Source organism: Suillus subaureus (assembly GCF_016647635.1).
Source record: "Suillus subaureus strain MN1 chromosome Unknown BJ212scaffold_6, whole genome shotgun sequence".
Lineage (NCBI taxonomy): Eukaryota > Fungi > Basidiomycota > Agaricomycetes > Boletales > Suillaceae > Suillus > Suillus subaureus.
In genome coordinates, this window is record NW_024538562.1 from 795,053 (window position 1) to 818,009 (window position 22,957).

Genomic DNA, 22,957 nt, shown 5'->3' on the forward strand with positions numbered 1-22,957 from the left:
ATAATACGGAGATAGGTTACTGCAATATGTGCATTCCAGGCACTCAAAATTGCCATTGATCAGTGATGCAAGGGGACACCCTCTAGCATGTACCATCTTACTTTAGGGACATTGTTTTGCATGTTCTCAATTCAAATACAGTCTTAAATAGGCACTTGAGCTAAGAAAACTTTAGAAGCACTAAGCCCTCATTGCACAATAAGTAATTATTTTCAAAATCTGTCTGGACCTGAGTTTGAAGATATACTCAAAGATATCCCATTAAAAATTCCAAGTGCATCAAGTTGTGTTTAGCTGTGCTGTAAATGAATCTATGTTTTCCATGCTTATCAGTGCTCTACCACCACTTGAGCCAACCCACAAACAGTAAATCACCACAGAAGTGATGGCATAATCTTAAGCAATCAGACAAATAGGTGTGTAAAGACAATGAAACCAACCTCAATTTGGTTTGTTTATGTTGCTGATAGTGTAATAACCTCCTGTCAATACATTCCTCCACTGGCATTGCACTGGCAAAGATTGTGTTCTTGTAAATGTGGCAAAAATGTTATGTAGTTATCACAGTAGGTTTTACTTATTAAATTTACCAAGTTAGAGAACCAGAAACAATCAAATGAATTCTGTGGCATTGAAATAGTTATATCTGGGCTACATTTCAGCATACAGTACACAGAGACAAAACATGCTTGGGTTACAGAAGACAGGAAATAGTAGTTAACAAGACAACAGTCCATAATGAGCCTGCACTTTGGCCAGACATCATAGAATTGTTGTGTTATGGGTGGTTGGTTGGTTCAAGTGATGGTGGTGGCCCAAGTGCCCGTTTCAGACTAGTAAATTACATCTCCATGAGTCCTAGATACCATAGAGTTCTACCAAGTTTTGCCACACTCCTTTCGCGCGAGTTCTGCCGAGGACCGGGCACAATCAATTTTGCCAACAACACTAAACCAGGTTAGCTGGTACATGGAGAAAACTTAGTTAGCTGACGACCTGAGTTTGACAAATGTGCGGGACTTGTAACGCACCACGTGCCAAGAAATCTTGACTTTCTAAATCGATTTCCGCCACTTTCCGTCCTCTGCGTTGCCAATTGGGTTAACTTGAAGGCGGACTGTAACTTATTAGGCACTCGTTTTCTTTTGCGGAACTACCTTCTACCCTTGTCTGCCTGCTCTTCGACCATAATCACTTCCTAACTATTTTTCGTCATGGTGAAGAACTACTTATGGAGGCAGAGAGTCAAGTTCGAGTCGACCTTAGCATTGTCTATGCTTGAGCCTTGGGAGAAAATTCTCTGCTGTGAGTCCTATCTTCTCATGAATTGCCTATGTCATGATTCCCTGATTCGTCCGTAGTGATTATATTTTCGCTTTTGACGATGTTGGTGATGATTGGACTGTTCCAATACTTGCCGCAGCATGTCATGGTCATGCAACGACGGGCCATATACTACCTCTGGGGCCAGGAGGGAGACGTGTTTCGTTCATGGGTGGAGACTCCCGGGCTGAAAGAGCTATAGTGCGTGCCTAATTTTCTATTCATAGAGGTGCGAGGGTCCTAGTGTTTCATTCGACGTGATGCTTACTTACCGACACATTTGCATTCTCAGATCTTGTCCTATGCTATCTCTCTGGATTCATACCTTCTATATCACTCACTCACCTACGTATACCTCCTTTGTATACTCATACAGACTACAACAAATTCTTATTGCTGGACCAATTATTGGTGCGCACATCAATACAACAGCCACGTGGCCAATGATACTCCTCCAAGTTATTAGATTGCAATATACTTCTCAAGTTTTCTTTCCTTTCTAGCCCACAGAAATATCTCTTCTCACTCGGCGTTGTGCAAATAAAAACCCATAAATCAAACACGCAAACAGCCTTCACCGCGTCAGTCCATTGTATCGCCACCATGGGTATGCATGCCCGTCCTCCCAGATACCTCTGCACCTCTTCCTTCCGCAGGCGTGAATGGCGTTGCAAAATCATGCTCGAGACTACATTTGGAATACCTTTGCTTAAGCCCTGGGAAGAGCTCGTCTTTGGTTTTGCCGGCGCTTCTGTCTTCCCTCGCACCGTCCTTACTCATAGAGCAAACAACAATCACGGTCATAACGCTCCTTACATTCTATTCGTCACTGGCTGCGTTCGCTTGATACCTCAGCAGTTTGTTGCGATCTGGCATAGACTCTCTTGTTAACTCTTGGCGATGAAGGCGGGGGATATGAGCATAGACTCTGAGCATGTAGACTCGACCAGAACTTCAGAGTGCTATAGAGTGTTGACACGACAACAGACAACCCGTCATCACTAAAGTTGTTTAATTCTACATGTTAGCACGACGACATGTAACCTGCCATTTTCAAAGTTTTCTGATTCTGCATGTTGGGACGGTAAAGATCCTTGACACAGTACTAGCTGGTAGAACGACTGCTTGTCTGAAAAACAGTGAGTGAAACAGCGAGTGACTCTGCCACAAGTAAACCAAGTAGACCAGCTACGACGTCGGATATGATATTTCAACACCGGTTAAGCTTTTAAAAGATTTGAGTAAGAAACAAAGTTGTGGTGTGTTGTGTTTATATCGGGAGATGGACTTCAACTTGCACCACTATGAACCGATTATCAGGGTCTCTCGCTTCTCGGCCGCGGCAGTACTGACGCACTCATGCCAACCTTGACTATTTGCATTACCTCGGGGAGAGTAGAGCTAGCCTCGGGCTTTAGTGCTTCCTTGATCAGAACCACGACGTAGGCTGCCGCCGATCGACTTCTCGGATCCTGGCCCTAATATACGGACTCAGATTACTCTGCACTTCGCTGGCTGAGTACTGCAAGGTTGGTCTTTGGTCTTGCTCATACATGATCACGGACCATATGCAATCAATTTACACAGCTCTACCAACGTTTTTGATCTAGTCTATATGGTCTAGCTCTGGTCCCCACCTGTGGCCAGCACTGAGACCGCCTGGATGCTCGATTGATGCAGCTAACAGGACAGCCAACAACAACATACAGGCTAGAGAGTGTATGTCTGGTACTGAATGCCACCGCGTGTTAAGAGCATGATCTCTATCATGTGAGTTGCTGAGCCACTCGATGACAGGCTTTCATGACCACACGCACAAAACGGCGTCTCAGTACTAGTAGGTGCCCAATGTTTATGGTGTCAACAATGCATGCACCTGATTTTTATGAACACAAGATCCGCGTTGTCACTCAACACTTACATTTTTCTTCACAGCTACGCCCTCATGCTTGCTCACAAAATATATTGCGTTGTCCCACTGTCACGTCGTAGTCCCTAAGAATACTAACGCTTGCTCTTGGATCCGGCACTCGGTTTCTTTGTGATAAAGTTTAAAATAAGACGCTCTTCATGCAGGGCTCCCAGCAGATCCACCAGCTAACCTATCCTGTCAGTCCGCCACTACTCCAAGCCAGGGCCTGAAGTTTAACGGTCCCAGACGGACATGCTGGCGTGGGATCGCATTCTGCACAGGATTTCCATCATACTAAAATTCATCAGCTGATTTATGCTGTACCAGTGCCAAGCAATGAATTAACGTATGCGTTCAGGACGCCATCTTGCGCCCTCTGACGACTCTTTACCTCCAGCATGGACTAATCTGGCTGGGACCCAGGGGCCGCATATGGGTCATCAGACACGCAACTCGGCACCAATGTTGTGGTGGTTGAAAACGGTTGTCGGGCTGTGTCTGTGCTAGATCAGTGACCGGATGTACACTTTTCCCCCATTGAGCACAGGGCCCCGACCTGGTACTAAGCAGTATGAGGAATACGATTGTCCCTGACAGCCCACTTTCTAGCTAGAACGTCACTACCTCTTTCGGTTTGATGAGATAATCTTGGACATTTGGGAAAAGATTTATCATTTGTTATAAGTATATATCGGCAAAAGGATGTATTTTATGATAAGAATAAGAGTATGGATACAGTACGAAAATGTGAATGTATGTGGTGTAATATGTGGTCTATAATTCTAACATTGCATGATGCACCAGCCCTTCAAACTGCGCAGATTTGTTCGTGTATTGTCATATAAGTCAATGCACGGATTTAAGACGTCATGAAGGTGTTGAGTGAAAGGCGGTAAGATGAAGGGGGATAGCGTAACAGTACTTGGCTGGCAAATGCATGGAACATAACGAAGAATGCGTGAAAATCACCAGATGCGTGTCATATGCATGTTTGGTCGTGAGTGTGGGAGCGAAACGTGAAAGGCAGGGGTAGATTATGATATCCCAGATATGATAGGAATGAGTGAAGCACACATGCGTCACGCTTTCCAGTCGTGGCGATGGCCGTGATCCAGCCACCTGGCGGCCCCTTCCATCAGAACGATCGACCAGCGAATTCGAACAGGCGCGATTACGACGGCATTCCGATAACAGCCTGTGCGTTTATGACTGTGGGTTTGTCGCCTGATATAGATATTGGAATAATGGATAACGACACCGCATGGAAAGATCCCCCCTTCCCCTCCAAGTGGCGGGGACCCCCCATTAGTCCATGCAAAAACAAACAAACAATGTCTAATAGAACTATACCGCGGACGGACGGTTTCCAAAACCCCATTTTGTGCGATACAGTGCATCGTCTGGCTTCGTATCGGGGTGGATTTGGAGCCTGCCTTCCCAGAGGGCAGCAGAGGACTTTGATGGATCAAAACGAGCAGGGTCCGATAGACTACCGCGTGATTGTGGTGCCCAGCCAGCTCCGATGGAAGATGCAATAAGCGTCGGGACCATGGTCATCAACGAAGGGCTAGAAAAAATTAAGGATACCATCTCGCAAACTAAACACTAGCACGTACAGAGGGACACGTTTATCCTCGTGTAATCTAGCCTGACGACTCTTCACAACGAATGAAGACGAGCGAAGTCGCCCGCCCCGCAGGTTAGCGAACGTGGCGAGATTATCACGCACAAGTTCAATCGCAGAGTTCCATTCACCATCTGGGCGAGTTTTGGGAAGATCGCCTTGGGGTTTGGGCAGTAAGCGCATTTGGATGAAGAGGCGTTCAAAGGGTCCGTTGGGCAGCAGACGGATGAGCGCGCCGAGGGGGATGGATACGAAGCCAAGGGCGAGTGAGATACCCCATTCACGGCCTCCAATACGCGTCACCTGGAACGCGGTGCCACCAATGAACACGATGACCACTTGCACAGCGATCTCTGCAAACCAGGCGTGAAGGTAGTCCAGACATAACATGACTCGACCTACCGATGAGGGTAATAATCATGAAGTACCAATTGTTGGGTATGCCTTCAAAGATGTTGAGCTTCCGATCCAGCCTTCGCGAATTCACCGAGTTGAATATCTGAGCAAAAACAAACGCATTGAAGACCAGCGTCTGCACAACGGTGTCATTCCCCGACGTATCCGCAAGGCCCAGGATCTTGATGCCAAGGAAGTGGAATAGCAGGATGACGATGATCTGATAGACAGACTGCAAAAAGATCTGCTTGTACATATCCACACTGAAAAGCGGTGCCGTCTGCTTATCAGGCTTCCGGTCCAGTAACGCCGGCGACGCCGGATCCGTAGCGAGCGCAAGTGCAGCGAACGTGTCCATGATGATATTGATCCATAACAGCTGAACAGCTGACAGCGCCGACGTTTCAGAATTAGAAGCGATGGCGGTTACCGATGTGATCACCACGGCAGTAACGTTGGTGGAGATCTGAAACTGTAGGAATTTCCGGACCGCGTCGTTCACGCAACGACCCCACATGATGGCCTTCACGATGGAAGAAAAGTTGTCGTCCATGAGAATGATGTCGGACGCCTCTTTGGCTACTTCTGTCCCCGCTACACCCATGGAGAACCCTACGTGTGCCGTCTTGAGAGCGGGTCCGTCATTCGTGCCGTCGCCAGTGACAGCAACGATCTCCCCGAGTGCGCGAAGCTTCTCCACCAGTATCTTCTTGTCTTCAGGTGACGAGCGAGCGAGGACCTGGAGCCGTGGAACGATCTCAAGCATCTGTGATTCGTCGAGCTGGCGAAAGACGGGTCCCTCCATGATGACACCACCAGCTGTGTATATACCACACTGCGTGGCGATCGAACGCGCCGTCAGCACATTATCACCTGTACACATCTTTACAGTGACACCAGCTTTATGGCAATCAGCTACTGCTTCTCGAACACCGTCCCTAAGTGGGTCTTCGATCCCGACGATTCCGATCAATGTCATGTCTTGAGCAATGACGTCGTACGGCACCTAGAACCAATGAGTATGTCAAAATATCACAGAAATATGCCTACTTCGTCGATTGCCGTGGCTTGCATTCCTGGTGGTGGCCAAGACGGAAAGTCCCTATAGCACAGGGCGATAGTCCGCAGAGTCTGGTTCGCATAGAAAATGATAGTCCTGGAGATGTTCTCTTCCGAGACGCCACCGATCTCGGCCACCTCGACGTCGTCGGACTCGGCGTCGGGGCGAGAGCTCCCATGCTGCTCTACAACGACATGGCTGCTGCACAGCTTTGTCAAGATCTCGCTAGCGCCCTTGACGTAGAAGCGATATCCATGCTCGGTCTTGACCACCACGCCCATAGCCTTGCGCTCGCTAGAAAACGGAATTACCTGCACAACCCTCGCCGCATCCCTCGTCTCTTTATAATCTGCCCACCCAAGCTCCTTCGCAAAGATCAAAAGCGCCGTCTCCGTCTTACTTCCCACAAAGATGCGCTCCCCAGTCTCCTTCTCCACATCCTCAAACGCAGTGGAGTTCACAGCGATAGCCGCATTGAACAGCGAAATAAGGGGACGGCTCAGAACGGTACTAAGCATTGATTGGTCAATGCTGAAATCATCCCGGGGGCCTTTCGAATCAGAGTTCCTGTTGGGGCTTCGGCTTCTATTTGCGTTTGTGCGTGCTTGGTTGTCTTCGAGTTTACGCACGAATTTGGCGTGGATCCCGACGGAGCCTGCGACCACGGACATGACGTTGCGAGTGAGCGTACCGGTCTTGTCGGTGCAGATGACGGAGGCGTTGGCCATCGTCTCGCAGGAGCCCAAGACGCGTACCAGGAGGTTTTCTTTCGTCATCCTCTTAGTGGCGAATGCTAAAGCCAGGGTCACAGCCAAAGGAAGTCCTAATTATAAACACGCTCATTAAGGCGTAGCACATTTAACGTAAAAAGTAGACCCTTTACCTTCTGGAACGGCAACTACAACCAAGGTGACCGAGATGATGAGAATTTGAACGAAAGCCATGCCATTCTGGTCGGCAGACCTGTAGCACACCAGTTAGCGAATGTGCGAATGTCATAGCCGAAATTCGTCACCTGGCAGGCGAGCCCGTAGCGAGTTGCACGATGAACCTGATCATCAAAGTGGAGAAGAGAACGATGCCGGCAAGACTTCCTAACTTCGCGATTAATTCAGCCAGAACATTGAGCTTCAACTGAAGCGGGGTATGCTCGGTGTCGGTCCTAAGAGCTAATGGAATTGGGGTTAGCGGGGATCTTGGTGAATGAAGAGATACACACCCATCATGATCCTGCCGTTGAAGCTTTTCGTGCCGACTGCTACGACAAGGTAGCTACCGACGCCTTCCAAAACCTTGCTGCCGCTGACGACAAAACAGTCCGTATGCGTAGATACGTGCTCCCCTCCGAGGGCGCCACCTTCAGCGCGCACACCGCTTAGTGCCTGCTTCAGGGCCAGGCAATCTGCATAGGACGCCTTTTTGATAGCATCCGACTCGCCAGTTGCCGCTGATTCATCACATCTGACGTTGTGCCCGGCTAAGAAGATGCCGTCGCAGGGGACAATTTCCCCGGGTTCTAATAACGCTACATCGCCGACCACGACTTCCTGTGCGCACAAGAAAAATAAAATGAGACGGCGTTGAACTAAATGAGAACAAGCTTACTTTCACGTCGATGAGACGTTCGATGCCGTTGCGGATAACTTTGACCCCACGTTCTTCCTTTTTCTCGTTGAGGGTCTTGAATTGCCGTTCCTTTTGCCAATCATTTATTGAGCCGACGACAACCTGTGGAAATTTGAGCTTTGGATTGATAAGAGGAAAGGTAGCCAACTTACGACGATAAGAACAGCGATCATAATGGCAACACCTTCCACCCAATCCACCGGGGGTTCGCCGGCAGGCTGAGGGGTCCCGAAATCTTGAAACAGCCAAGTGCGAGTGAAACAACCGCTGCAATAGACAACAAGACCTTGAAACACAAGGAGATTGAAGATTGAGTTTGACGATTTAGTATATACGTACAAGAACTTTATCTTGCAAGGCAAGCCACATGAGAGCAAGTAGACTTTTGCTGGTTCGTTGGGGAAGAACATTCTCTCCAAACACGCGCTTGCGATCTTCCATTAACGCCGAATGGGGGTTGTCGGCAACTTCAACCTCGATGTGATCGTGGGGTGTGGGGACGGACAAAGGTTCCCGGTCATGCCTTTGGGAAGCGCCTGCTCCAGCACCTAATCGGTCGTCTGCAGTGCGGACCAGAGTTAAACCCCGGGAACAGTCGGTTCCTAGGCCGTCAAGAAGGCCATCGGTACCCCCCAAAGCCTCAAGGGCGTTGAGATTCTTCGGGTCGAGAAGACTGGCCAATTCGACCGGTCTGAATTTGAATGGACGGGGGTCGACCAAATCATCTTGGATGAGTTCAATCTTCGAGACGTCGCCGTTGGCTTGAAGTGATTTGTGGCCGTCAGAAGGATTCCTATGGTGATTGGCGTCGGGTGAAGGAGTTGTTGTGACGATATTTTCAACGGAAATATCGGATTTAGCGGGCATGGACCTGGAGAGGACGGAGGCGGTGTCTACGTGGGTGTGGGTAGGAGAATGCATTGTGCTTGGGGGATCCGATCTAACTGGATGAAGGTGAACCATGCCATAATCGCCACTGCCATGGTCTGGTTCTGTTTCGTCGAGGCTACTGTGACCCTCATGGGAACTTGTGAAAGTTGCATTGCTAGGCTTTCGCTGATGAATCAAGACCTTGTTCACCGAAGGACTGAGCAAATGCAGGGAAGTATAACCGCTGCCCTCATCTGGTTTGTTGTCCCTCAAAGACAGCGAGGTAGGGAAATGACCAGAAGACTGAGCCGATAATGTGGGAGACGGAGGAACAGCTAGAGAAGCCCCGTCATTTGATGAGACCATAGTAGGTGATGGGGAATGAGAGCGAGAGTCTAGTGAGACTCGACGCTGTGATTGAGGGTGAGGGGACAACAAGGTCGAATCTGGTTGTGCTCGGGAAGAAGCATTTGTCGACGGTGAAGCGAATAAAGGGACTACTGTATGATTTGAGGAAAGGTCAGTTGTGACTATCTCAGGTATGTTCCCCTCTGCTGCCATGAGACGTTTTGCTGTTTCGAGCTGGAAGGGAAAAAGTTCCAACTGAGGGAAGGAAAGGTGGATTATATAAATGAACGTGACACCTGTTCGATGAGGCGGTGCGGAAGTTTCTATGTGGAATTTCTGATCTCAAGGCACCAATTAGGAGGCCTTCATGTTGTGTAATACTGGCCAATTATACATGTGTCGGATAGATATCCAAGACATATCCCATGAAGCCATTTAACTGATCTTCGACAAGCTGTAGTACTTGATGGATGTGATGTGCAGCTACAACAATTTCCTTTTCTGTAATCATGGATGTGTTCGCAAATCATCTCCTTTCTAGGCACTGCCGTCGCCGTAGTCGAGCTCACTCACATCCTACTGCAAGGCTCCCGTGCTATGACCTTCAAATCTCACGTCAATCTCTTGTGCTTTCCGAGGACAACGACGTCATTATAAACCATCTCTTGCTATCAAATTACCTCTTTTTTACTCAAACCCCACCGCCAACGTTCACTCCAGATTCTCAACTTCTTTCAAACACGCACAACCAATGTGCCAGGATGATCACATCTCCTTGGCGCTTGGACTATTCAGGGGCATCTCCGTCGTGTTCTACTGAGAATTCTAACAGCCTTATTTGCTACAACCCCTCATTTGGTTAATCAGTTTGATAAGCGTTCATACAACGGAAAGTAACCCCTTTACTTGCTTCAAACGTGTCTTGTGGCCACTACACGCTGCAGTCCTCATTGATTCATCGCGGACTTCATTTCAGAAATCCTCTTACATGAATACCTTGGTCACATTCCATTCTTAGGGTCCTTCAGACGCGTGCGTTTGACTTTTACCTTGAACTAAGCGCTCAGTGTTGTGGAGAGAGACAAAGCATCGTCCTAACTCATCCACCGTCCGATCATGGTGATACTACAAAAGGATTCCGCCAGCGGCCCTCGCATGCGGTCGCTGTAACACAGCCCGCACCATAAAATCCTGATCATATTAGGCGGGACCATTGCCACGCTGACCACAAAGCCCGCTTCCCGTACAAAGGAATTCTCGAAACACCGGCAGCCCGAGCCGAACATATCATATTCTTCGTCCATTCTGACCACCCCACTATACAGACTCCCCTTGTCATCTCCCTGTACAATTGCATTCCATTCACCTTTGCGCTTCGATCGACAACGGCACCCTCAACCGCAGGCATATGGAGATGTAATGAATTGATCCAGCGCCGTGGATCTCAGCAGTCATAGCATAGCCCATCTAACAGACTCTAGTGCATCTGCTGGGTCGCCGCCGCCGCACCTCTGCAATGAGTGGTGTTGTGTCAAGCATGACGTTTAGGGACTTGAACTAAGTTAGTCGCCATCAGACAACTCGTGAAACGCTGTGTTTCTATTCTCCATCCCGTGGTCTCACATCCGACCCGTAGTACGTCTGCATATTTACGTCGGTAGCTTCAAGTTGGCTAAACTGTGACCTAGTCTCGTCGGTAGTCGGAACCAAACCTTAATCACCTTTTAGTCTAAGGTAATATTATCGGGTACTTCCGTTTTACCAATTGCATCGCCAAATATAGTAACATCCCGCCTTGTATATTTCAAAATTTTGCCAGCAAAAGTCCCGAATTGGTAGTTTCATCTGTACAGCCTCCGCCATGCTTTTCCATTGGAACATTGCGGCTTTTTAGAAAATGCCTGTGGAAGGCTTCCTATCGCTTTAAATATGATACACACCTACTTCGCTGGCCAGCCTTGCTATCAAGGAAGATATCGCACCGAAATGCGTTATTAATTGGTATGCGTCACTTATATTCCATATTCCATATCCCTCAAATGACCTTGGTCGTTCTCGAAACAAAGGTTCCCATCCGTGGTTGGCAGGCACCATGTCACGTCACCACACAATATCCAGAAAGTCATGACCGCATCCATGCCCGTAAGGATTGTCCTGGGTCGTCGTTACCGACAAAGCCAACATCATGATTAGTTCAAACAGAACATTCTGATCTTTCTAAATGAGGCCTCAGGCCACAGGCCAAGATCCAGCTAAGCCCCTCACGATAGATAGCGTAAAAAATAGATTCGGTAGCTGGCAGCCATGAGGAACGTTGCCACATATTCCTGTTTCTGTTTGGCGTGGTCGAGTTGCTGATCGAAATCCAATTCACAGCCATGGGACATACCCCCGCCAATTGCTTGTGACATGCGCCTCGGCTGATGGAAAATCACACCGTCGGGATATCTGATAATTCGAGCACGTTGCGCAGTCGCTGCGCATGTGATCATCGTGATAATCCAAACATCATCTCCAGGGAATCGGGACTGCGACTTATTCATAATTTGGCTGTACTCCTCGAACTACCCCTGTACGGTGATATTGATCGAGTCAGTGTCGGTACTGGACTTGTTTGTCCTCAGGTGTACAAGATGGGATCACCAAGACAAGAGCGGACATGAGGACGTAATGCATGCATGTCCTTGGCGAAAATGGTTTAGCGCAGGAACACCGAAAAAACTACTTTGAAACTACTTACATATGAAACTGCACAGGAATCTAGAACGCACACTTCTGCCTGTTCCGGCAGGCGCGTGCATTGGGAGGCGCGTTATTCAGACCACATCCGATCCTCAAACACGACGTTGACTTGAACTTAATGTATCAGGATCTGTCATTTGAATAAGCGATGGCGGTTTCATCGTGTTGCAATCGGTGAACATGATCATGACGGTGCTCTACGTTCAAGTTATGGCTCGCGCATTGCGTAGTGTGCAAAAACAGCTCTTAGTTTGGCGCGGATATGAGTCAGTGGTCATACAAACGGAGCCCGTGGATCGCCAACGTGCTGGGCGCCCAAGGAATCCCATCCCATACCCATCTTTGCGATCAGGAAGGACCTACGATATCACCCTGCTGTGCTGAAAGCCCTTGACTGATACCTTTCTTGCGACACAGAAAGAGTTGGCGATCCGACCCGGTGACCTGAACTCAATCTCGGTAAGTGTTTCACCTGCGGATGATGTGACTACTAATACTAATACTAATAGTGGCGGTCAAGGGAATTACGGTTTCCTAACAGTGGCGTGTGCTTTTGGAAAGATGCATAGCCTAAGCCATCGGCGAGGGCTGGGATGCCTATTCATGGGGCTCGTCTGGCTTACCCAGGAAGTAATCATACAGACCCCCAGAACTCCCGACGTAAGTAACTACCATTCCACGGGACTAGTTCGTTAATTGGACCTTTTGTTAATTGGGCCTATCTAACAGCACTGCTGCGCTGGAGGGTTATATAACTTGTATTTCGAATCCAAAACAATTCGATCGAACATATGACTCGACCTCGCGCGTTACGCCGACAGACATAGGAAAACATCCGGTGACAAAATTGGAGCTTTGCTTGGTAGGCTCATCAGAACACTGCTTGAGTTCGAACCTTGTTTTACGGATCCAGAGAAGACTAGGGTATGGTTTCTGGAAGTGCGTTGGGCTCAGCTGACTCGACGCCCCTGCCCGTTGACAACGAAGTCCTTGGCATGACTGTACATTAGAACATGCCACTTCACAATATTCACACTACGATCGTGAGTCACCCGCTGAGAATGAGGGTGTTAATAGTAATACGCTCTGACAGGTTCTGCGCCCTGTTTCGTGTCAAAGGGTTTTTGTTGAAGTTCTTAAAGGTGCTCAAGCAGAAGCCAACTTCGAACAAAAAGTGAAACCCTGAGCCGCTTGGGCTAAAACAAGTAACTGGTTGAGGCCTGAGGGCCTATGACGTGATGATTCTAATTCATTTCTCAAAGGAACGGCGAGCAACTTTACACCTTTCTCGAAGGTCTACAGAGAAACCTGACGTAGGGGCGACCGGAGCGCCCATCTACAACCCCTGACATTCCGTCACTAGCTCAGGTGTTTCGTACTTGCAAGAGAAATTCTCGAAGGCATTCATGAAATAAACGAACGGTCGCGAGCATGCATGCCAGAAAACGTGTTTACCTCATGTTACTATGTACTTTACTCTCCAGCGTCAAGTAATGTGAGACCCCATCTATGTTCTAGAAAACCACTGAAGATATGGAATAATCATATGGAACAGCCAACGTATGGCACCCAAAGTCAGGCGCAAAGTGTGCAACGCGATTATCCGACCCAGGGCCTAAATATAAGTTATGATACTTGCCTTCCCAGATGTCTATGCACCTGGGCTTACCACCTGCGGCGTGGGCACTTGACCGCCAACGAGCTCGCTACCTGCGCCTTCGTCATTCTTCGGCTTCAACTCGGCTTGACCCTCCTTGTCCACATCGTCTTGTTTGAGCTTGCTCATTTCCTTGATGAAGCTCGTGCCCCAGAAGGCCGCGGAGTATTTATTGACGTATTTGAACAGTTTGCGGTGGTTCTCAGCACGCGTCTCTGTATCCATCGTGACAGCTTCGTGAATCGCGTCTGCGACTTGTTGAGGATCCCACGGGTTCACGACGATTGATCCGTTGAGACTCTGTGCGGCTCCGGCGAATTCTGAGAGGATCATTGCACCCTGACGAGCCTGCTGGCAGGCAATATACTCGTACGAGACCTGATGGTGATGACGTCAGAGGATCACCACACAGGTGAAGAACTGAGAAGATTTACCAAATTCATCCCATCCCTCGTGCTGGTCACCAAACAAACATCGCTAATCGCGTAAAGTGCGCACAGCTCGTCGAAGGCTAGACTCTTGTGCATGAAGTGTATCGGCATAAATTCGACTGTACCAAAACGACCGTTAATGCGACCAACAAGCTCGTTTACCGTTGACCGTAGGTTTTGGTAATCTTCGACATCTTGTCTAGATGGCACGGCAAGCTGAACTAACACGACCTGATGATGGATGCGAGTAAGTCAACCAGGCATTCACAAAAAATCTCACACTAACTTTGCCGATCCACTCAGGGTGTTGTGTTAAGAAGAGCTCAAGAGCATGGAGTTTCTGGGGAACACCTTTGATGTAATCGAGACGATCAACCCCAACGATGACTTTGACTCCATTAAAACGCTGTTCTAGTTGAGCGATGCGAGATTTGACGGAGTCCTTCTCTAGGTTCTGCACGTTGTTAACTTTAACGAGTCATGTAATTTTACGTCGTGATGCATACCTTGATGAATGAAGAAGGTTCAATGCCAATGGGGAATGTCCCAACGTGAGCTAAGCGGCCCTCGAACTCAACACCATTGGGCATTGTGGGTAAACCAAGGATGCGCGTGCAAGAAGACAAAAAGTGACGAGCATAGTCGTAAGTGTGGAAGCCAATGAGGTCGCAGAAGAGGACACCCAAAAGGATTTCGCGACGAACAGGGAGGATCCTGACACAGGGTCAACAGGGTGATCGAACAATAAAGGAAGATCACTTACCTGTAAATTTCGCTACTGGGGAAGGGTGTGTGCAAAAAGAACCCTATCTTGACGTCGGGTATTCTCTCAGAAGAGATGTTAACTTCCTCTTCAATACCCTCCGCGATCTTCGTCAGCTCTTGTTTCTGGTATTCCCCTCCTGATGACCCGTCAACGAGGCCGCGTAGTATCATGGGAAGGAGCATAAGGTGATAGTCCTGCACCCATACCATACTACCGGGTGTGATTTGCGAGCGTACTGTTTCTGCAAATCGGAAGTTGGCCTGACGGTACATGAGCCAATTCTCCTCATCAAAGTTCATTTCACCGGGATGGTAATGGAATAGTGGCCATAAAATAGAATTAGAAAAGCCGTTGTAATGCCCTTCAGCAACGTCATCGTCAAGATATACAGCTTGACAGGAGTATTCCTCCATGAGACGCTTGTCGACATAAGCTCGGTCTTTCGGTGGAATGTAGAAACCCGGCCAACCGATCCAGGTGAAGCTCAACGACTTCTTGAAACCGGAAAGGGCTGATACAAGCCCTCCAGAAGACATTTTGAAGTGGTATTCGCCTGAAGCATCTTTCGTGATTGTGATGGGTAGACGGTTGGCGACGACGATGAGGTGTTTGCCCTCCATATCTGCAAAGCTTTCGGCGGAGGTTGGAAAGATAGAGGGTGCCATGGAGCGATGAAATTTATAAGTGAGCAGATCTCCTTGAAAACATGTAGGAGAGGCCGAATACGGGTGATTATCGGATCTGTTATGACAAAATGGTAGAAGGGTAGCGAAAAGGCTGGCAAACGTTTGTGTGATTGAAATCCTATCGTGAAAAATGTCTAGATCGATGGCTGAAGAGAAGGCTCGTCGACAATTTGTCGATTGACCTGGTTGGCGGTTGGTCGAGTTCTAACTGCTTATGCTGAATGCACTCCAGTCTCCTGCGTCATGACCGTATGGGAATGTCTGAATCTGCTGTGGTCCTCTACTAGTCCAGGTTTGGTCCATCAATCGGTTCCTGTAACAGCGCTCGACTTTCATGCCCATACTAATGGTGCCACCACAACAGCCACTAAGAAACGCACACATCGATCAACGTGTAACGATGAATGGATGATTATCTCCAAGCTATGTGTAGTCTACGTAGAAGCATGAATAGGCGCCTCGCAATGTTCCTTTTGACTTATATATATTTGGGGATCGTTTGATCAACACGAGTGACTGATCTTATCAGCCTGCATGTGCATTAGATGATGTGCGTGACGGTAAATAACATGACACGATGCATAATCTAGTCGAAGAGACCGAAACCCTGCAGACCATCGCGTAAGGTTATTTCCATTTGTGCAAACCAAGAGCAACTTACCATGTCATCGTCAGACTCCTCCTTCTCTTCGGCCTTCTCCTCAACCTCAGCCTCAGCAGCAGCGGGTGCGGCATCAGCGGCAGTAGGTGCGGCGACGGCAGCAAATGCGTCAGGGTTCTCCAAGTACTCCTTGGCCTGCGTGAAGAATTAGCTTTGTTGCTCAAAATAACTCGACAAAAATTCAGAAACAAGATTTGTGCATCCGTTAAAGTCAGCATTTTCAGTGTGTATGTTTGAAGCATCTCAATATTAGGCATATTGAATCTGAGCTGACCTTCTGGGCACCCTCGAACATGTAGTCGGTGGCCAAGCACAGAGCAATGAGGTTCTTGTACGAATTAACAAGTGAGTGCGTGACCGAGACGACGGTGGGGTAGTTGAGGGCCAATGAGATGGCAGCAATGGTCTGGATACCGGACATGAAGCGGTCAATGAGCACCTTCTCGTCAATATCGAGAACTTCGGGAGCGAACGCGTTTCCAGAGTCAAAGATCTGGACGACAGTCATACCATACGTGAACGGTGAGATGTTCAACATGTTAAGGAGAGTAGCTTCGGATGGGCCGACACGGCTACCAGCGGTTACGACTTGGACCTCAGACGAAATTTCAATGGTACCACGAGCGATCTTGGTGGGGATACCGAGGGCCTGGAAGAAGGAGGTCTTTCCGGGCTCCATACCGGTATTTCCGGCGGGGACGAAGACATCCTTGGGGGCATAAGCACCGGCACGAGCGGGGGCGGCGATCTTGTTGGCAACAATGATTTCCCTAACCTCCTTGAGGTCTTTATCGGTGAAGACGAAACCGATGTTACCCCTGACGTGAGGAAGAAGACGCTCGAACTGAGGGTTCTCCGAAAGGATAGTGCGAAGAGCACGGCGAACCATGGTGTTCTTGCCCATCAAGACGACACCTTTGCTACGGAGGGCAACACGAATTTGGTGCATCTGGTTGGAGCTAACATTGTCAACGTTGACGATGAAGATGGAGGCTGCGGGCGCGTCATTGAAAAGGGATTGAAGTAAAACTATTGGAACGCACGATATTTGGAGATGAGTTCCTTTAGTTTGGTGAAGTAAACTTCCTTTTGCGCGCGAGTAGCACCCATTGTGATTTCTGATATACCACTCGTTAGAATAAATGTCAAGACAGGGTGATAAGTTATGTTACTCACATGAATATACAGATGTGATTGTTTTCAAGTAAAAATCAGTGCCTCCCAATTGACCTCTAAAAGTCCGTCAGCCAAATAACACTTTCTGATCTAGCACTACGCACCAGCAGCGTGCCAATGGATTTTTCAAGGCGACCGACTGGATGAGAATTATGTGAATGTGTATCCGGTGTTTCCGCTAAAGTTTCGATCAACCGGGAAATGCCTTGCAGTTCAAAAAACAAGGTTCCAAGTCCGCCGGGATATTCCGATCCTTATGTTCGCTTTGTAACGTGACGTGTAACGCGTCGTATTCCCAATTCGTCCATGCCATGGAATGTTGCGATGGTGTCTGTCGACCGTCCGAGTTTTGGGCGGCGTCGACGGTGCTCAAAGAATCAGGTTTTTAGTTTTTATTTTGTAATATTAAACGCGTAACGTTTGACCGTCGTTCAATTTTAGGTTACTGTCTTCTGCTAGCGCCCATGTCCAAGAATGCTTGCCACGCAGTACAGGGACTCAGGACACGGGCAAACGATGTCTCAGGACATCAGATGATCTTCAGGAGTCTAGCCCGTCCAATAACACTCGCGCCATAAGTGCTCTCCAGGAAATCCTAACGTCCCCTGCTCTGGTTCTGGACCCTTCCAGGAGGCCGACACCCAATACTATTCGTTCATTTTATATTTCCGCAAAAGCGCGGGGCCAGTTGTCGCAGCTCGACTCAGGAATGCTTAGCGCTTTGATTGGTCTTTTTGGGTCCTTGTCTGTTGACTCAGCAAGAAAATGTGTGTATACTAGTTCACTCCTTCCCTATGTGAAAGATGGTCCTGTAACTCGTGACTATTGGGCATTTGTGAAGGAGGTTGTATCATTAAAGCAACAGAGGGGCATGAGACTGGTGCATTCAGATAGATATTGGATGATGCGAGCCGAGTTGGCGAGCCTTTCCCCCTCCAAAGATGGCCAGCCCGGATGTAAGATAATTTATCCCATTTGTTCGTAGTCCGGTCTAATCAAATCGAGCAGATACGCACGCATTTGATCGCTCTCTGTTCCGCGCCCGAAAACAATACCTCCACTTTTCTCGACATGTTTTTGATCCAGATGTTCACGTTCCATACCTGACAGCGCTTTTGTCGAGCACGGACCCTCTTCACAAGCAATGGGCCATTGATGCGATGACCTCCATCCTTCTCACTCACCCGTTTCTTCATGCGAAAGTATTGAAAGTCTTATTGGGGATAGTTCATGACACAGACACCGCACATTTGAGGTCCATTCTATCAGCTATCTCAATTCGGGTCACCTGTTTTCCGTCGCCTTGTGGGGATGCTACGAGGGCTCCTATGGCTGTTCCTGTTGATGCCACCACCTTCACGTCCGCTCTTTCGGTATTTCCGTGGCCCGTGCCAAGTCCCTCCCCCCATACGAAAGTCATCACGGAGTTACTGCATGAGGCTTTTTCATCCAACATTCCACTAGCCCATCGGCGAAGCAATCTGCTTCTGTGTTCACCGCTGTATAGTTGCAACAGCGGTGGAATTCCCATTTCATCGCTTGATTTTCCTTTAGATGGAGGTGCATCCGTGTGGCAGACCCTGTTTGCCCTTGCGATTCTCGAAGAGGTTATGCGGGCCGCGGGTCCAGCCCTTCTTAACGATCGTGCTCTCCGCGGACGTATACAAGAGATGATACGTTCTCTTCATGAGTCCTGGCTGCACCTCGTGCACAATGAATCGCACCCCACCCTCATTTCACGTGCTGTCGCGACTTCTCTTTTTCGCCTCTCCGGTGCAGTTGCAGATCCGAAGTTATTCGTGGCGTGCCTGGAATCTAGTACAAACTTCGGACTTTGGACCGGTGATTCTTCAGACACCGTAGAGGGACCCCAATTAACAGCAATGGCAGCGATGCATCTCGCTGCCTTGATGCAACTCCGTGGGTGTGGAGCGGAATTGGTCATAAAGACGTTGAGTTCCTACTCCTCTGACCTGCAGCACCAATGTGCTGTCGCATCTGCGGCTGTCAAGGACCTCATTCATCGTGACATTGAGCTCGCCCGCATATTGTACAACATTGCTGTCCGCAGTGGACGCGACATTGATGCCGATACCGCATATACTCTGGCTAGGACACTCCCGCCTCCTCATGCTGTGGGGTTTCTCAAGCACAAACGATTCTCCCGAGTACAAGTAGGAGGCCTCCTGAGCAGTATCGCTCGTTTCCTCAGGGAGACGAGACATCAACATTACGACGCTGATCTGTTCGATGACGTTGGGATTTCCCTCCGCAAACTCTACGCGATTTCCCCTCCCCCAATTCACTTCCGTGGGCATCTTCAACTTCTTTTAGCCGAGCTATGCACGCGCGGCAGGGGGTTCCAGACCACGGCTATTATTGCTAACGTCATCAAATTTCAACCGACCTTCTTTCAATTCTCGTTCTTGCTGCGGCTGGTTCGCCTCTTTTTGCGCCGCAAGCAATTTCGTTGTGCGTTGCGAATGCAGAAAATTTTAGTTGACGCACGCGGGGGATGTGCTACCAGCCTACGTTACATGGTCACTACACGCCTCTGTGTGACAACTAGTAGACGCCTATCCATGAAAGGGCGCAAGCCGTATACCTTGTTTCGAGGTGGCTGTTTCTGGGCAGCGGGGACTTCATTCAAGAACGTTATGAGCAATGGCCCAGTGTACAACAAAGTTCTGCAAGGTTTAATCTACGCTAGGCGACCGCATGCTGCAAAGGTCGCCTTTAGTCGTGTTGCAAGCAGGGTGGACACCAAAAGCCGGACAATCTTAGGCAACACGCTTTTGCACGGTGTCTTAACACGTCCGGTCCCGAGAAACGGCAGACGTGTTCGGAAACTCTTGGGACTCCTCGACAACCTCGTGAGCTATCAACAGTTTGCGCCTGACAGGATAACTGTCAACATCGTTTTGAAGGCGCTGATGGCTTGGAGGACTGCGTTCGATTATCAGCGTTTACGCGCGCTGTTCAACCACATGATTCGTGGTGGATACCCTGCAGGGACCTATTCCCCTTCCCATCTGCCCTTTAGCACTCCGCTTCTGCGCACCAGTGGGACACTCGCGCTGTCGAGGCTTCCGCCTTACATATCGTTCGAGAAGCATGCGAAGCCGATGCTCAAGATGTTTATCAAGGCATTTTATCTGCGGAATGACGTGGAAGCTGCGCGTATGGTGGTAGAGATTTTGAAGATCGAGCAGCAAAAGGCTACATTGCAGAGAGAGCGGCGGTCAGTGGCGCGTTTGAGAGGGTGGATGAAGGCAGAAAGTAATACGGGCCGCAGGGATGATACCATTCATGTTCATAATGATAGATCATAATAGACTTTGGCTGCCACTTTGGAGGGGGACTGTTGAAAACTGTACCATCTTTTGTTCATTGCACGGTATTGCGTTGCGATCACAGCAATTTTAACTATGTGGTGTATCGAACAAGGTGTCTACAGTTAAACGACGTTAAACCGATTCCGGTTAAACAGGTTGACTCGGAATTCACTTATTGTGGTGGCTGTGCTTGCTGTATTACTTCATTTTGCAGTGTCGGTGGCACTCTGTTTTATAAACGACCATCATCTACGCTCAACTCCACTCTTCGACATGTCGATAACTACAGAAGTTGTTTCTGTCAACGGTTTAGATTCAGGCTCTACGAGCTCATCGATGTCTATCCGAGCTACCAAGGTAAGCAGAGTATCGAAACTTAATGGACCCCTACTGAGCAGCATGTCTTAGCGCAAATTCGACGATGCCCTCCAAAGCCTCGACAGTGCCGTAGCTCCAATGAAACTTTTACCTGAAAGGCCAACAGCTCCCAAACGACCACACATGACCCGCTCTCTCTATTCTACGCTTGCCAAGCATGGGATCCAGACCAACATACCAAAACCACCCATCGAGTCAGTCAAATTTTGCGGTTTAGGATTTGGAAGTCTCTGAACTTGCTCTCGTCTTGCTCTATTCTCAACAGTACTCCGGATAAGCATGATATTTCTAAGGCAGCTCCTCACCTGGCTGCGATCTTGGCACGCTCCAAGAGTAAAGGAGCCACCCCTTTTGCACACCCCAGCCTTCCGGCATCGGCATCGCTCGCCTCGGAATACCGACCATCTTCCACTCAGTCATTTTTATCCCGTCTATCGACCTACAAGTTGTCGACATACGCAAATAAGCCGCCCCAAATTGACGCTGTGGCTGCAGCGAAGTGCGGTTGGATAAACGATAGCAAAGACAGGCTAGTGTGTGGGATTTGCGACGTTTCATGGGTTGTCGCGGGGCGAGACGGCATGACACGAGAAGCCGGTAAGGTTTAGAAGGTAGGTAAATGACAAGGTACACTACTGAACGTTTTTCTTTCGTACAATAGCCAATGCCCTTGTTGAGAAGCAGCGCATCCAGTTAGTAGAGATGCACAAGGACGGATGCCCTTGGCGTAGTAGGCAGTGTGATTGTGAGCTTTTCTTGTCGAGCTGCACCTTGTCTCCTTCCTCACCCAATTCATTAGCGTCGATTTACCGCGTGCCGCTGCAAGCACCCGCTGCCATGGCACGGGACATCAAATCCAATGCGCTCGCTCTAGAGCCTCTGTTGACAGATGTCGTGATTAAATATCCATTGGTAAGTCAAACTGCAGCATTTTCCTGTGTGGTGCTTATTCATTCGGTCAGTCGGCTTCTCAGCTTGTCTCGCTTCGTTCAGCAATTGCCTCAGTCAAACCTCCTCAGGCGCAATCCGAATCTGAGAATGAGTCAGCAATGCACGTTGATGCAGGCCCTGAGCCATCTGATACCGCAATTGTGACTGCCCTCTTCGGCTGGTCATTGGCTCCGCCTGCTCCTCCATCGGAACGTAATCGCACACCATCATTTTCTAGAATAGCTACCATGTCCAGACCAGCTTCCCCAACTCTATCTAGATCTTCATCAGTTTCGCGTACCGTTCAGTTCGGGCGGGCAGATTCGCCGTCTTCGAGGCCCTCTTCCCCCCTTACTAGTGTCTCACAGTTGGGGGGTACACCTTTGCGCACGCGTATGCCGCGGCTGAGCGAGATCGGGAGAAGCACCCGGGATACATCTCTTCTGCATTGTTCCTTGTGCCAACGACGCGTCGGCCTTTGGGCATTCACACCTCAGTCTACTCCATCACTAGACAGCAGCCCGCTACCACAACCATCGACGAAGAAGAGGCAGTTTGATGTGTTAAATGAACATCGATCGTATTGCCCATTCGTCGTTCCCTCGACGGTGGTACCGAAACTGCCCATGCCTTCTACCTCACCTCTTTCTGCAAATGTAGCAGCGAATGGCGCAATCGAGGGGTGGCGTGCTGTGCTGACTGTTGTGCTTCGACACGGATTGAGTGAGCGGCAGCGGAATGCACGCTTATCACTTCTCGGAGGTGATCGTGAAATAACGCATGGCACTGATGACGAGCTTGAAGGCGTAGAAGCTATGGTAGCGGGAGTAAAGAGCAAAGGGGTGAGTTTATGTGCACAACTAGGCAGTCTCGATCGAAGACTAATTGCACATCTTGCAGGGACGGGAACTATTGAAATATGTCAAAGGACTGTTGGGTTGATGTGTATCTTGTATTCGTGCTTGCTTGTTTTCATCGTTTGCTTCGGACAAAATGTACATGTATCTCCAATCTCGACATCTCCCCGACCGAAGCA

The 22,957-nt window shown here is 48.9% G+C and overlaps 6 protein-coding genes across 6 annotated transcripts; 3 read left to right on the forward strand and 3 right to left on the reverse strand.

Annotated features, from left to right (window-relative positions):
• Positions 1-1,214: 1,214 nt before the first annotated feature.
• BJ212DRAFT_1264307 (uncharacterized protein) lies at positions 1,215-1,525 on the forward strand (the record flags this gene model as incomplete). Its single annotated transcript, XM_041330413.1, has 2 exons — positions 1,215-1,305; positions 1,362-1,525. 2 exons carry the CDS (start codon positions 1,215-1,217, stop codon positions 1,523-1,525), a joined length of 255 nt encoding a protein of 84 aa, XP_041196552.1.
• A 3,054-nt stretch (positions 1,526-4,579) lies between these two features.
• On the reverse strand, positions 4,580-9,177 carry BJ212DRAFT_1297123 (Ca-transporting ATPase; the record flags this gene model as incomplete). Its single annotated transcript, XM_041332546.1, has 10 exons — positions 4,580-4,802; positions 4,852-5,212; positions 5,253-6,261; positions 6,306-7,138; positions 7,199-7,278; positions 7,331-7,484; positions 7,535-7,862; positions 7,921-8,043; positions 8,094-8,227; positions 8,277-9,177. 10 exons carry the CDS (start codon positions 9,175-9,177, stop codon positions 4,580-4,582), a joined length of 4,146 nt encoding a protein of 1,381 aa, XP_041196553.1.
• Positions 9,178-13,552: 4,375 nt separating this feature from the next.
• On the reverse strand, positions 13,553-15,420 carry BJ212DRAFT_1445266 (glycosyltransferase family 20 protein; the record flags this gene model as incomplete). Its single annotated transcript, XM_041338084.1, has 5 exons — positions 13,553-13,936; positions 13,993-14,220; positions 14,276-14,443; positions 14,496-14,703; positions 14,753-15,420. The coding sequence occupies 5 exons, from the start codon at positions 15,418-15,420 to the stop codon at positions 13,553-13,555; spliced, it is 1,656 nt and encodes a 551-aa protein (XP_041196554.1).
• Positions 15,421-15,926: 506 nt separating this feature from the next.
• On the reverse strand, positions 15,927-17,456 carry BJ212DRAFT_923070 (ribosomal protein L10-domain-containing protein). Its single transcript, XM_041344354.1, has 6 exons — positions 17,383-17,456; positions 17,279-17,332; positions 17,146-17,220; positions 16,377-17,095; positions 16,103-16,237; positions 15,927-16,048 (listed from the first exon to the last, which is right to left on the reverse strand). The coding sequence occupies exons 3-6, from the start codon at positions 17,210-17,212 to the stop codon at positions 16,028-16,030; spliced, it is 942 nt and encodes a 313-aa protein (XP_041196555.1). The 5' UTR covers positions 17,213-17,220; positions 17,279-17,332; positions 17,383-17,456; the 3' UTR covers positions 15,927-16,027.
• Positions 17,457-17,567: 111 nt separating this feature from the next.
• BJ212DRAFT_1585771 (uncharacterized protein) lies at positions 17,568-20,849 on the forward strand. The gene is made up of 3 exons (XM_041342373.1): positions 17,568-17,659; positions 17,720-18,234; positions 18,287-20,849. Exons 1-3 carry the CDS (start codon positions 17,595-17,597, stop codon positions 20,608-20,610), a joined length of 2,904 nt encoding a protein of 967 aa, XP_041196556.1. The 5' UTR covers positions 17,568-17,594; the 3' UTR covers positions 20,611-20,849.
• A 37-nt stretch (positions 20,850-20,886) lies between these two features.
• BJ212DRAFT_1297127 (C3HC zinc finger-like-domain-containing protein) lies at positions 20,887-22,863 on the forward strand (the record flags this gene model as incomplete). Its single annotated transcript, XM_041332547.1, has 7 exons — positions 20,887-20,970; positions 21,022-21,185; positions 21,257-21,588; positions 21,653-21,736; positions 21,791-21,903; positions 21,954-22,763; positions 22,822-22,863. 7 exons carry the CDS (start codon positions 20,887-20,889, stop codon positions 22,861-22,863), a joined length of 1,629 nt encoding a protein of 542 aa, XP_041196557.1.
• Positions 22,864-22,957: the final 94 nt, after the last annotated feature.

What these genes read in the sequence shown, in the direction of transcription:
- BJ212DRAFT_923070 (XM_041344354.1), bottom strand. Translation starts at nt 17,212, where the DNA reads ATGGGTGCTACTCGCGCGCAAAAGGAAGTTTACTTCACCAAACTAAAG. An exon ending in TGTTCGAGGGTGCCCAGAAG is followed by an intron (nt 16,238 to 16,376) that starts GTCAGCTCAGAT and finishes TTCTTCACGCAG; the next exon opens with GCCAAGGAGTACTTGGAGAA. An exon ending in AGGAGTCTGACGATGACATG is followed by an intron (nt 16,049 to 16,102) that starts GTAAGTTGCTCT and finishes GATGGTCTGCAG; the next exon opens with GGTTTCGGTCTCTTCGACTA.
- BJ212DRAFT_1585771 (XM_041342373.1), top strand. Translation starts at nt 17,595, where the DNA reads ATGTTGCGATGGTGTCTGTCGACCGTCCGAGTTTTGGGCGGCGTCGAC. An exon ending in GACGGTGCTCAAAGAATCAG is followed by an intron (nt 17,660 to 17,719) that starts GTTTTTAGTTTT and finishes GTTCAATTTTAG; the next exon opens with GTTACTGTCTTCTGCTAGCG. An exon ending in CAAAGATGGCCAGCCCGGAT is followed by an intron (nt 18,235 to 18,286) that starts GTAAGATAATTT and finishes CAAATCGAGCAG; the next exon opens with ATACGCACGCATTTGATCGC.